The 15,152-nt window shown below is 39.9% G+C and overlaps 1 protein-coding gene across 1 annotated transcript; it reads right to left on the reverse strand.

The window, feature by feature from the left end:
* Positions 1-1,344: 1,344 nt before the first annotated feature.
* Positions 1,345-1,845, reverse strand: LOC122000420 (agamous-like MADS-box protein AGL80). Its single transcript, XM_042554828.1, has one exon. The coding sequence runs from the start codon at positions 1,843-1,845 to the stop codon at positions 1,345-1,347; it is 501 nt and encodes a 166-aa protein (XP_042410762.1).
* Positions 1,846-15,152: the final 13,307 nt, after the last annotated feature.

The following is a 15,152-nucleotide window of genomic DNA, read 5'->3' on the forward strand; positions in this document are numbered from 1 at the left end:
TCTTCTTTATCGTCGCATTAGAGATAGAAAAAAAATGATGTGAAAGAATTTATAAAGATGATAGAAGACATTAAATAGAGTGTTGACCACCACGTTGTAATACTTGTTATCTTAATTAGCGGATATCAATTAGCAAATTTACTTATACTTTTGTCGATTGCGTAGATTAAACAATACTATGATGTAGGTAAATTTATTTGAGATGCTTCTTTTATCATTAATTGGATGGCATATAAAAATCTTATCTTTATTTGGTGATGGAAAAATATTTTCTCTTTCTCAAGATTAATCTGGACTCACTAACTCCATCATATTTTCCAAGATTAAATTTTTTCTCTTTAATTGGATGGGATATAAAAATCTTATCTTTATTCGAGATGCTTCGTATTATCTTACATAATCATTATATGTTGTGTTGTTTTAGTAAAATTATCTCAAGATCAATCTGGACGATCACTAACTCCATCTAACCCTTCGTTTGCTTCGTATTATCGTGTACTCTTAAGTTAGGGAAGAAAAATCAAGAAGTTCGTGTCTTTCTCATCTCTCCACGATGTCTTGGTGTATCTCACATTTATAAAAAGCAAGTATACAGTCCGAGAAAGAGGTTGGCTCATGTTTTATTAATACTTTTATATTTTTATTATACTATCAGCAACCCTATGTTATTTGTTATTTGTGTTTTGTTATTTTCAGTGGATTCGGCTGCGCCACGACAAGGACAGCGGTAAGAAAATTTCAACGACGTGAGATTTCCACTTGTGATGCGGTAATAAATGTGGAAGGATACTTTCTGTTGGTGATTAAATTTTCCGTTCAAACACCCTCTCACGGCTCCATCTCCAGAATTTTCCAGAAATATTATCTATCATTAATAACATGCAAAAATAATAGAAGTCATACAGACAACGAAGCTCTAGTCTTAAAATTTAATCTTCTGGAAGAGTATTAAAATCCAAGATTTTATCTCAACGTCTTCTCTCGTTTTTCTTAGACGGCGCCAATGCATAATATATAAGAGCAAATAGACACATCAAAGAGAGTGGGATTCTTGAAGGACATCGTCTGCTCAATTTACTCGTGGTCGACTTTAGGCATAAGTCATAAAGACTTATGTTTAAGCTATCCAAATTTGAATATAAAAATTAAGTTATCTAAATTTGAATATAAAAATTTAATTAATAATTTTATATTTCAAAAAGGAAGAAAATTAAATTTTATATAAAAAATATTCTTTAAATTAATATTTTATTTTGTTAAAAAAATTAAACCTTCCCAAATTTGTATGAAAAAGGGTGAAATGATTTATTTAAAATAGTATCAAAGATCTAATTTTTATTCTACCTAGCACCATAAATAGACTTGAGACGGCCCTGCTATCCTGTTCTGCACCAGCTTCAGCTTCATGTCTATCATCTGCACCAGTCCCATCGCGTCATTTAGGTCAGCGTCGTCCAGGATCCGCCCGCCGGCCATAATCTCGTGGGCGAAGAGGCTGACTTCGAGCTCCCTGCTCTCGCGATCCTGGCGGCGGAGTTGGTCCTGCAGCTTGGCGACGCGCTGCCGGAGGAAGTCCTCCTGGTCGGTCATCTTGCGCCACCGGTACATCTCCGGCATGCTATTGAAGCGCGTGGCCACGCGAGCTGTCTCCGCCGGCGACGGCCACACCTCCGGCTCCGCCTCCGCCGCATCCTGAGGCCCGTAGACGACCAGGCACGCCTCGACGCCGCAGAGCGTGGCCAGCTCGCTCACCTTCTTCACCAGGCCCTTCTTCCGCTTCTCGAAGGTGGTGCGTCTCGTGGCATCATTGGTGATCCATGCGAGCTTCACCTTCTTCCTCCCCATGGCGGTCTTTTAATCAACTGCTAATCTATATTAATCGCTCTCCATCAATTTATACAAATTAAATTATTGTTGAATTTGGAAAAGAATCACAACGAATCCCGTCAATTAATGGAACGCCAACATGTTTCCTTTCATAGTTTCAAATTGTAATATTTCTTTCAATCTTATATATATGTTAACTATTTCCTTCCTGAATAAGAGATCATAATTTTAAATTTCAAATCTTTCTTTTTAAATCAACACAAAATTGGTTGTGGATTAGGACAACGATATTCATTAATTAAATAAATAAGCCAGTGCAATGATAATAGGAAATAATATAACGATATAAAACACTATTAAGATATGTACATGTATCTTGCATGAATATAATTCGCATAATTAGATCAAACAAAATTATTTTATCAATCAATAGGTCGTGTTCAAACCGACTTGATCGTTTCCAACTGACCCGATCTAAAATGGTCGATTCAAACCATGAAAGCTGATCAGAGTTTTACTTTACCAAGTCAATTGATCGATGATATCATTGTCCATATAATTCAGATAAAACAAAAAAGTTTTGTTGTATCATTATTGATGCGGCCCACAGCGATCTCCGTCAGTTCCTACGTGTCCCGTGGGTCAAGAGTCGTGCTGATCTATCAGTCAAAATTAAGATGGGTCAAACGTGATCCAAGAAAAAGTTAATTCAACTCAGATGTGACTTAGACCTGGTTTAACCAACTTAGGGTGCTCATCATGCAAGTCTGATTAAAGGGCAAATCATCAATCATATCTCAGTCTCAACTCCTGTCTCAACTCCTGACCCTAGTACATCTCAGTCTCAAACTCTCTCTCAATCTCAAATCTTCTCTCATTCTCGGATCCCTCTCAAACTTCTTCTCATTCTCAATCTAAGCTACAGACTTCCTCTATCTTAGACTCCCTCTCAGTCTCAATCTCAAAATCCCTCAGTCTCAGACTTTTTCTTAGTCTTGATTAGTCTCAGCAATAGATTCTGTCCCTGCTATGATCACTAGCAGGGCACTGGAAGAGGAACTTCACAGGATACCTGGAAGATCTTAACAAGAAGAGAAATAAGATTTCTACTTCAGGTATAAATGTTATAGAAGTCAACCTCTCTATTTCTTCGTCGTGGGTATTAGATATCGGATGTGCTTCGCACATTTGTACTAATGTACAAGCACTGAGAAATAGCAGAGCATTGACAAAGGGCGAGATAGACCTACGAGTAGGCAATGGAGCACGGGTTGCTGCTGTTGCTGTAGGGACTTATTTTCTATCTCTGCCCTCTGGGCATATACTAGAGTTAGACGATTGTTGTTATGTGCCTGCATTGACTAAGAACATTATATCAGTTTCTTGTTTGGACAAGAAAGGATTCTCGTTTATAATAAAGAACAAATGTTGTTCTGTCTATTTAAATGATATGTTCTATTGTAGTGCACCTCTGATGAACGGACTCTATATTCTATACCTTGAGAGCTCTATCTATAACGTTAGTACCAAGAGGTTCAAATCGAACGATATGAACCACACCTATCTCTGGCACTGTCGCTTAGGTCATATAAATAACAAGCGCTTATCCCAGCTCCATAAGGATGGATTGCTGGACTCATTTGATTTTGAATCATATGAGATATGCGAGTCATGCCTACGAGGCAAGATGACCAAGACTCCCTTTAGTGGGCACAGCGAGAGAGCGACTGATTTGTTAGGACTCATACATAGTGATGTATGTGGCCCTTTCAATGTCGCTGCTAGAGGCGGTTATAGGTACTTTATCATATTTACTGATGACTTCAGTAGATATGGTTATGTGTACTTGATGACACATAAGTCCGAATCCTTTGAAAAGTTCAAAGAATTCAAGAATGAAGTACAGAACCAGCTTGGCAAGAGTATTAAAATACTTCGATCAGATCGAGGTTGTGAATACTTAAGCCATGAGTTTCGTGACTATTTAGCTGAGTGTGGGATTCTATCCTAACTCACTCCTCCTGGAACACCACAGTGGAATGGTGTATCCGAAAGGAGGAATCGTACCCTATTAGATATGGTACGATCTATGATGAGTCACACAGATCTTCCGACATATCTATGGGGATATGCTCTAGACACGGCAGCTTTCATACTCAACCGAGTTCCATCCAAGGCCGTGATAAAGACACCATATAAGATATGGACTGGGAGAGATGCCAGGTGTCTTTCATGAGGATTTGGGGCTATGAGGCTTACGTACGACGTCAAGTCTCAGACAAATTAGGACCCAAATCTGACAAGTGCTATTTCATTGGATATCCCAAGGAAACTAAGGGATATTACTTCTACATTCCCAGTCAGCACAAGATAGTTGTGGCAAAGACTGGGGTCTTTCAAGAAAGGGACTTTGTTTCTAGAAAGACTAGTGGGAGTGCGTTCGATCTTGAAGAAGTTCAAGATGCGAACAATAGCATTGATGCCTCGATGGAAATTGAACTGGAACCACAAAGTGTTGTGGATGATGTTGTTCCACAAGGAGTTGAGGACCAACAGCCAGTTCAAGTAGACATACCTCTTCGCAGGTCTGATAGGGTACGTCGTCATCCTGAGAGATACTCATTTGTCTTGTCTGACCATGATGACGTTATGCTCATAGAGGATGAGCCTACCACTTATCAGGAAGCTGTGATGAGACCAGATTCTGAGAAATGGCTAGAGGCCATGAGATCCGAAATGGAATCCATGTACACCAACCAAGTATGGACTTTGGTTGATCCACCTGAAGAGGTAAAACCCATTGGGTGTAAGTGGGTCTTTAAGATGAAGACTGACATGGATGGACTTATCTATAAGGGTCGCTTGGTAGCTAAAGGTTTCAAGCAGATTCATGGTATTGAGTATGATGAAACCTTTTCTCCAGTAGCGATGTTTAAGTCCATTCGGATCATGCTTGCTATTGCAGCCTACCATGACTATGAGATATGACAGATGGATATCAAAACCGCGTTTCTGAATGGAAACCTGCTCGAGGATGTGTACATGACACAACCTGAGGGTTTTGTAGATCCACAGCATACTAGCAGAGTATGCAAGCTGCATAGGTCCATTTATGGACTAAAGCAAGCTTCTCGGAGCTAGAATCTTCGATTCAATGATGTAATCAAACAGTTTGGTTTCATCAAGAACGAAGATGAGCCTTGTGTCTACAACAAGGTTGTAGGGGATATAGTTGTCTTCCTCATATTGTATATGGATGACATACTACTCATTGGGAAGGACATCCCTATGCTTCAGTCTGTCAAGACCTGGCTAGGGAGTTACTTCTCAATGAAGGACTTAGGTGAGGCATCCCGCATTCTAGGGATTCAGATCTATAGAAATAGATCTAAGAGATTGCTTGGCCTAAGTCAGAGTACATACATTGACAAGGTACTCCTTCGGTTTGCCATGCAGAACTCCAAGAAGGGATTTCTGCCGATGTCACATGGCGTGAGTCTTTCGAAGACTCAAGGTCCCTCTTCTAGAGAGGAGAGAGACCACATGGATCAGATCCCTTATGCCTCAGCCATAGGATCGATCATGTACGTCATGCTATGTACTCGACTTGATGTCTCGTATGCTTTTAGCATGACGAGCAGATACCAGTCAGATCCAGGTGAAAGTCACTGGATAGCGGTCAAGAATATTCTTAAGTACTTAAGAAGGACTAAAGAATATTTCTTGATATATGGAGGCAATGATGAGCTAGCTGTAAAGGGTTACAGTGATGCTAGCTTCCAAACCGACCAGGATGACTATAGATAGCAGTCGGGGTTCGTATTTTGCATTAATGGTGGTGTTGTCAGCTGGAAGAGTTCGAAGCAGGATAATGTAGCTGATTCTACAACAGAAGCCGAGTATATTGCTGCATCAGAGGCAGCAAAGGAGGCAGTTTGGATCCGCAAGTTCATCACTGAACTTGGGGTGGTTCCTAGCATCGCTGACCCAGTTGAGCTCTATTGTGACAACAATGGAGCTATAGCACAGGCGAAGGAACCTCGCTCACACCAGCGGACCAAGCACATACTACGGCGCTTCCATCTCATTCGAGAGATTATCGATAGAGGAGATGTGAAGATTTGCAGAGTACCTACAGAGGCTAACATCGTAGATCCCTTGACCAAGGCTTTGGCACAGAGGAAGCATGATGGTCACACTAGGTCATTGGGGCTTAGAGCCTACACTGATTGGCACTAGTGCTAGTGGGAGATTGTTAGTTAGAGCCCTAGAGCCAATCATTTGATGATTGTAAGGACTCATTGTATCATATTCTTGTATATTAATAAAGGCATTTGTTTGGTTATTTTACTTATTTGTATTAGTGCCAAATAGACTAAGTATAATAGCGTCCTTTAGTGGAAGGTTCATACCTATATCAATCGATTAGTTAAATCGATAGTGAGATGATATAGGGAACACTACTCTAAATCATTCCTAGTCGAGTATTAACATTCAGGGACAATGTTAATGCAATAAGACTAGCATGTAGGTCAGCTCGATGACTTGATCTCACAAGTCATGGATATAGAGATATCAAGCTGACACATGGGTATACATTGGAGAATGTATACTGAATGACCCGTCATGAGAAAGTATCATGGATCGTTATATGAGTGTCATATACTTTCTCATGTGGCTATTAGTATGACTATTAGTCCTTAGACCTGAAGTCACCATGGATCCCTACATAAGGAGTTATGTACTTTGGTTTCGTCAAACGTCACCCGTAATTGGGTGGACTATAAAGGCGATTACTGGGTATATAACGAATTATGTAGAGGAATGTGAGTGATGTAGATGGGATCTATCCCTCCCATATGACGGGAGCGACATCGGTATTCTTAATAGAGTGAGACCACTAAGTGCATGGCCATGCCCAAATGAGTCAACATTAGATGTTGAGCTCATTTGATCGAGTGAGTCTACTTGGAGTTCAAGATTTAGATTGATTAGAGGATGACACGGTCTATGCCTCATATTGATCAATCTAGATGTCTAGGATAGAAAGACACTTGTCATATATTGTGAGGAGTCACAATTAGTAGTCACAAGGTGATGTTGGATCTGAACATTCTTGTAACTTGGGTAGTAATGATGTGTTGCTAGATACCGCTCATTACTTATGCTCCTAAATGGGTTTAGGGCATTGCCAACGTTACAAGAACCTATAGGATCACACACTTAGGACAATTAGATGGAGATTAGGTTCATATGATGAACCAAGAGGATTAGATTCATTTGATGAATCAAATTGGATTATGAGTAATCCTAATTGGGCTAACTTGAGTTCGACTCAAGTTGATTCATGTGTTCAATGAGTCTAATTTAGATTTTGACTCATTGAATCAATTTAATTAAATGAATTAGATTCATTATATTAAGTTGGCTTGAATCAAATGGTTAGATTAGATCAACCATGAGAGAGATTGAGTCAAGTTTGACTTGACTAGAGAGGAAGAGGAAGAGTCAAGTTTGACTTGGCTCTTAACCACATCATGAGTGAGGTGGCAAGATGTGGACCAATAGTGTTGTTCCACATCATCTTGCTTTGCCACCTCATGGAGGTTACAAGCCTCCATTGCATTTAATGTGGGTTGGCCACATTAAATGAGTGGAGGTTACTCATTTGCCACATCATTGTGAGGTGGCAAGATGTGGACCAATGGTAATGGTCCACATCTTCATGATGTGCCACATCATAGGAGTTACACAACACCTCTTAATGGCTTCACATTAATTGTGATTAATGTGGAATGGGAGTTACACTCCATGGAGTGGCCGGCCACACAAAAGTGGTGAATGAAATTTGATTTTCATTCAAGGCATTACTTCTTCTTCTTCTTCCTCAAGAGAGCTCTCTCCCTCTCCTCCTCTTGCCGTGACCACACAAGGTGCTAGCACACTTTTTGTGTGTTTTCTCCATCTACGTGTTCGTGTGGATACTTCTAGAGGAGTATCTATTTTGATACTCTAGAGATCCGGCAATTCCTTGGACGAGCGGGAACGCGAAAGGGCACGCTTCGAAGGTATAACTCTCATCTAGTGTAGATCTAGAGTCTTTGAAACTCGTACTCGTATTTTCGTTTAGTTTTTCTTTGCACGGATCTACCGCTTTGGGTGATTCGGGGTTTCCACGACGCGAAAAGCGGTTTTCGCGGCCCGAAAAACCCAACAGGAAGCGCGCGGCGTTTCCGAGGGACGAGAAGCCGGAGCAGAAGGTTGCTCGAGAAGGCTGAAATTGGGTTCGAGTGAACCTTATTTCGGTTGACTGAAATCACCCAAGCGAGCGGAACCGGAGTGAACGACCCGGACCGAGGCGAGCTGAACCGGAGCAGAAGGTCCGGACCTAAATGGTCAACAAGGTTGACTTTGAGGTCCCGACGTCTGGATCCATTCAGGGCGCCCGAAACCCTTTCAGTGCCCGGAATGTGACTTTGACCGGATCACGTTTGACCGTGAACCGTTACGAACGGGATAAAACTTTATCCCCCTCCAGGCACCCCAACCAAGGATATAAATACAATATTAGTCCAGAAGTTTTTCAATTAACAAGCAATTGTAATACAAAACTAGTGCTCTCTTCATTGTTAGTTTAACTTCTCATTTTGTGCTTTCACTGCTGTATGTGGCTTCTCTGCCTGAAGGAGATACTTGGTGCATTTACTTCCTTGGATTAACAACCTCCTCGATTGTAACCAAGTAAAAGCTTTGAGCATCTTCTTTTAGCTTATTCTTTTATTTCAATTTATGTAAGTGTTCTTTTAAAAGTCCGAGAAGAGTATTTGTTTTTATATTGTGTAAGGCTATTCAATCCGCCTTCTAGCCGGCCACTAAGGCCCCAACAAGTGGTATTAGAGCCAGGATACTTCAGGAGGACTAACCATCGATCGAAGCAAAGAAGATGGCCGGACCAAGCATATACTCGCCGAAGTTCGAGGGGGAGTTCGCTAGCTGGAAAAAGCGAATGTAGGTGTGTTTTAAAACTGATTTCGATTTACTTCTAATTATGGAATTCGATTTTATAGCACCGGAAGGTAAAGAAAAATACAAGTGGATGAAAAAGGAGCAGACCGACTATGTGGCAAATGGCAAAGTAGAGTTTCATCTGCTGAGCGTCCTTCTGCTACAAGAAGTCAACCTGATAGACAACTACGACTCATCAAATGAGCTTTGGGAGAAGTTCCTTGAGCAACATGAAGGGACATCCGAAGCCAAACTCGTGAGATGAGACTTACTTTGCAACTAGCTCACCAACTAGCGATTTGAAGAAGACGAAACGATTGCACACCTTCATTCAAGGATCAAGGAGCTCATCACTGAACTTTCGAATCTCGGAGAAAAGGTAAGTAACTGAGATTCACTAAGGTACACACTTAATGCATTCCCTAGGAATACAAAATGGGCATCACTAGTAGATGTCTTCTATATCTCTAAGGACTTGGAATTATTACCTTAGAGGAATTGTTTTCAACAGTTGAAGTGCATGAATCGAGATGTGCAGGTGCAAAGGAGCCAATGCACAACATCGCCCTCAAGGCATCATGAGATGAACATGAGTCAGAATCTTCTTTCGATGATGAGGAAATGGTAGTGATGATAAGACGCTTTAATAAATTATTTAAATCAAGAAAAGCTAAGCATCCGCAGGGTAGAAAGAAAAGGATGATCAGATGCTACCACTGCAATGAAGAAGGGCTCGTCAAAGACAACTGGCCCAAGCTAAAGAACAAGGATAAGGATAAAAGAAAGAAGTATGTCTAAACAAATAAGTTAAAAACACTAAAAGCGACGTGGGACGATACGTCGTCCGAATCGGAAGTTGAGGCATTCTCCGGACTTACATTAATGGAAAATCATCAAGACGAGGACTACGATTCAAGCTCGCCCGAAATGAGCATCGAGAGCATCGACGAAGGGGGAGTTACATCAGATGAAAGCAGCAGTTCAGGGGGAGCCACGAATAACGTGATCGATAAGGTAAGTTAGGTACGATCTCTTTCTCTCGATAAATTATTTAAATTTGTTAAACTATTAACTAAAGATTGCTGCAAATTAGAAAAAAAAATTAGAAATTTGAAGATTATTCTAGCAAAATCTTGTCTATTATAAGAATATGACAAAATAAAAGTAGAAAATAAGATTTTGCAAAAAAAAATAAATAACTTAAAAATTCAGATAAAACAAAAAAGTTTTGTTGTATTATTATTGATGCGACCGACAGCGATCTCCTTCAGTTTCTACGTGTCCCGTGGGTCAAGAGTCGTGCTGATCTGTCAGTCAAAATTAAGATGGGTCAAACGTGATCCAAGAAAAAGTTAATTCAACCCAGATGTGACATAGACCTGGTTTAACCAACTTAGGGCGCTCATCCCTGCCATGCAAGTCTGATTAAAGGACAAATCATCAATCATATCTCAGTCTCAACTCCTGACCCTAGTACATCTCAGTCTCAAACTCTCTCTCAATCTCAAATTTTCTCTCATTCTCGAATCCCTCTCAAACTTCTTCTCATTCTCAATCTAAGCTATAGACTTCCTCTATCTTAGACTCCCTCTCAGTCTCAATCTCAAAATCCCTCAGTCTCATACTTTTTCTTAGTCTTGATTAGTCTCAGCAATAGATTCTGTCCCTGCTATGATCACTAGCTTCATCACTGTCTTGGCCCCAGTCGCTGACACTCTCCCTCAAAGGTAGATCCTGACATTTTCTCCGTTTCAGATCCTGGCTTCGTATATTCCTAAGGTCACTCCACATCAATATCACATTTTTCATCTTTAAGACAGGTCTATGCCCTATACAGGCTTACTAACCCTTACTGCGAATATTCTACGACACGTGTATCCGGAGATTGGAGGAACAATTACAAGGTTATTAGATCTGATCTCTTAGATATCCCTACTGACACATGGTGTTGGATGGATGGGGAGACAACCATCGGTTGCCAGATCTAGTCCCCTCATCGGTTCCCGCGATGATGATATTTTAGTTGATGTGGAGATGTTTTCCGGACAACTATACAGACACTCACGAAGATAATAAAAGGGGATTCTGAATTCTCTTCAACTCCACAAGGTTCTACTCTTCTTCTCCTTCACCATTTCTATTTTGCATATCACCTCGAACAACCTTAACTTGAGGATTGGAGTGAACCCAAGATCTGTCCCACGACCAGTCAAATTAACCCCCTCTTTGAATGAATCTCAGGTCTCCTCATCCCCTTCACCAATGATCCTAAGAGCGAGCGCACGACAACAAGTTTGTTAATTGATGGCTTGGCCATCTACATTATTTGACCAGAAGAATTATCATTCTTTGTCTAAAGTTGTCATCTTGAAGCAATATGTAGTGTGATAATTGCCCGGCGAATTCTGAACATATACAAGCAAGTAAATGTGATGAATTTAATATGTTTCACCCAATTTGTTTGGAGGATAAATAACAGTAAGATGTAAAAAATCATAATTGCCTAAGCACCTTGTTTGAGGATGGTAATTATCTGAAAGGTTGTTCATAACTCGTTACTCTAAGAAACAAAAAGGAAACGTCATATACAATAATTATTTTTTTCTGGTACTTACTCTTTGTTATAATAAAAATGATAAAACAACTATGGCTAAAAATTAAGGAGTGAGTTCATTCTCTCTGTCTTGCTGAAATTAAGACTATTCATCAAAAGTTTCAATTGTTGTTCTTCATTACCTTGCCACAATTATACATTCTCCTGACTACTCTACGTCCCCGAATAAAAGATACCTACGGAGCTTTGAGGAGATCGGCGAGGTTGAAAGTGTTACGGTCCTCTTGGCAATTGATATTGTTATCTACAGTGATGAGCTAACTGTCTGTTTCTTCAGCATGGCGGAGAAGATAATGGCTATAGGTTCCCACAAGGTAGTCGTTTTATAACAAGAAATCAATTACTAAACCAAGACAGCCAAATACTTTTCCACAAAAGCAAAGAAATTAACAAATTGTACTTCATAGTTGGGGATTTTATGCATCTTAATTATATAGATCAAATCTGCTCTGATTGTAATTTTATGTAATCAGAGCATATAATCTATTTTTCTTTTATTCAGGAGAAGTCGTTCTGAATCAAGCCAGATGTAGCAATTTACTATAACTTAATTTGTCATCTTATAGAGGTGCTTTCTTGTAAGTATTTAAATGTAGAATGGCATATTATGAGTCTTGTTAAATTACAATCTTTATGTTCAGGTTGTTTTATATCCAATGATGTAGCAAATCTGTAGCAAAGTTGGTTGAGCTCATTCTTTGCTCCTAAGTTGTAGGAGCAATTATCTCACATAAACAACTGTCATCCATCACTCTATCTTCAATTTCCACTGTGAATGCTCAATGGTATCACTTTTATAAGTAAATACAATTCTGCAACACAATGGATATAAAGTGAAAGATGAGAGAAATTCATGGGGAAAGAGGAGATGGAAAAAAGGATTGGGAGGAATTTACGAAGATGAAAGAAGACACTAAATAGAGTATTAACCACAAACTTTGTGCGTTGTAATTCATGTCTTCTTAATTAACTGATATTGATACTATGCAATTAGCAAATTTACTTATACTTTGGCTGGTTGATTAGATTAAACAACACTATGGTGTAGGTAAATTTTTTTGAGATATTTCTTCTGTCATTAATTGGATGTGATATTAAAATATTATCTTCATGTGTTTTGGTGAGGGAAAGATATTTTCTCTTTCTCGACACCAATCTGGACTAACCAACTCCATTTAACCCTTTGTTTGCTCCGTATTATCCTAGATAAACATCATTAGTAAGACATTTCTTTCTATTTTTACAATTTATGAATTTTTATATTATTAATATCACAGTTTAAATGATTATGTATTATGTACTCCTAGGCCAGGGGTTGTCCGAGTTCTTCTACTGAAGTGTAAGCATTGAGGAAGTATAATCAAGAATTGAGTCATGACAATAAAATAGTCGATGGAAGACCAAATCAAAGCAGTAGTAGAGATGCAAGATTTCATGTCTTCTTATAGGGTTTAGGGTATATATATATATATATATATATATATATATATATATATATATATATATATATATATATATATATATATATATATATATATATATTGAAATTCATGTTTTAAATAAAAAGGACAGTCTAGTGCACGAAGCTCCCGCCATGCGGGGTCCCGGGGATTTGGATCGGTGTTGATATTGTAATTATATGAATTTGGATGTAGTTATTTATATTATTTTTATTGGTGTGATTTTATAATTTTGTACATATTTTTGGATATTAATTTAGTGAATTTCTATCGTTAAATTAGTCACAAAATTTTACTATTTTCAGTCGCTAATCAATAATTTTCTTGCAGTGATCTCCCCCATCTCGCAATGATCTCTTAAGCTACCTATTTTTGTTTTTCTATTATATTATTAGCCATGAAAATTCAATTTTTTATCAACCCTAAAACTCCTAATGATAATAAATTTGGTTAAGAACTTTTGAAATATTAAATTATTTGAATGTATGAAATAAAATTATATGATTTATTCTATTAATGATATTTATCAAAATATATTTGTTAAACATAATAATTATTTTTATTCTTATGTTTTTTTCTCAGATTCTATCAAGGTTTCATCGTCGTTATGTTTAACCGGCCGAGAGTCTGATCGAACATGTAGCTCGTGCTGAGCTACGTTAGAAAACATGCAAGACAATTCGTGTGTCGACTAGGCGAACACGTCATAGTTTCGTCTAAGACAAGCAACCAATTCTGTTTTCTTCTCACTTTCTAGATCGGTGACGATAAAGGTCATCGCCTCCGATCGGTTTGGATGGATCTGGACCTCCTGCTTTTCATCGTGGACCAGAGTAGGAGGCTTCTCCGAGATAGCGTGCACCTCCAAGCGAAGTGTCTTCCGAGCGGTTCGTGTTTCCATTCTGACCATCTCGATGTAACAACGTCGAACGGCCAATAGATCGCCTCTGACCTCGCCCACCTTGTCTCCCAACCGGGAACTTGATTTTCTGGCAGAAAGTGGATACCACCGCTCAGAACTCATTCAACGTCGGTCGGCCCAGAATGACGTTGTAGGCTGATGACACATTCACCACAATGAAATTGGTTGTCCATGTCCTCTTCTGCTGCTCTTCCCCGAGCGAGACGGCCAGGCGCAGTTGGCCGATCGGCAATACTTCGTTGCCGGTGAACCCGTAGAGTTGAGTCGTCATGGGCAGTAAATTGCTTTGGTCGATTTGCAACTGATCAAATACTTTCTTAAAGATGATGTTCACCGAGCTTCCTGTGTCAACAAATGTATGGTGAACAACATAATTAGCTATTACCGAACGGATAACCCCCTCTAAATCCTTCAGACCGAAGCTGATCTTAGGCCCCTCGGCCTTCTCTTTGCTGCAGCCGATTGCTGAGTTTCAAACCGCCGCGTGTGTAACTTTCTCGCTCGATTAGAATCACCGCCAGTCGGCCCCCCGGTGATCATTCTTATTTCACCCCAAGTGGCGTTGCTCCTATTTTCATCCTCTCAAGCTGAGTATCATCTCCATTCAGCCTGCTCACGAACAGGACTTAGACAGTTCCGTCGTTGAGATTGATGGCGGCATGGTTCGACCGCTATCTTTTCGTCTTCCCTTCGCCTAGTTGATCGACGCCTATATTTCCAATCGGGCGGTGGTGATTGACGATACTACCTTCTTGGGGTCGGCCTGCTAGCCAGGTAGCAGTCCCGTTTATTATGAGTCACCGATTGATGGAAGAAGCAAAACATCGACGTCCATATTTTACCCCTGGAGGCTTTTGGGCGTCCGACCCCAACGTGCTGCACAGCATGCGTCCTATGCTCATGTTGTGGTTGAGTTCCTCCCGATCAAGGCCCTTTAGGAGGCTGATGGCTACTCGGTTGACACAGTCGCTGGTTCGGTGGGTGCCTCCTTTTTCTTGGTCGCCTAGGCTTCTTCTACATTGATGTATTCATTGTCTCTTTTTTTATAGATCACCAAATTCCTTTGGAGGCTTCTGAATGAGTGACTGGAAGAATTCTCCTTCAGTGAGCCCCTGAGTGAAAGCGTTAACTAATACATCCAAGGAGACCGCTAGGATGTCCATCGCCACCTGATTAAAGCGTTGGATATATGACCTTAAGGCCTCTCGCGGCCCTTGCATCAGTGAGAATAGATTCACGCTTATCTTCCAGTGGTGGGGACTGCTATCAAAGTGATGTACGAAAGCCGCTCGAAAGTCTTTGAAGCTATGAATTGAGCCGCTCA

The sequence above is a fragment of the Zingiber officinale genome, chromosome 1A, assembly GCF_018446385.1.
Source record: "Zingiber officinale cultivar Zhangliang chromosome 1A, Zo_v1.1, whole genome shotgun sequence".
NCBI lineage: Eukaryota > Viridiplantae > Streptophyta > Magnoliopsida > Zingiberales > Zingiberaceae > Zingiber > Zingiber officinale.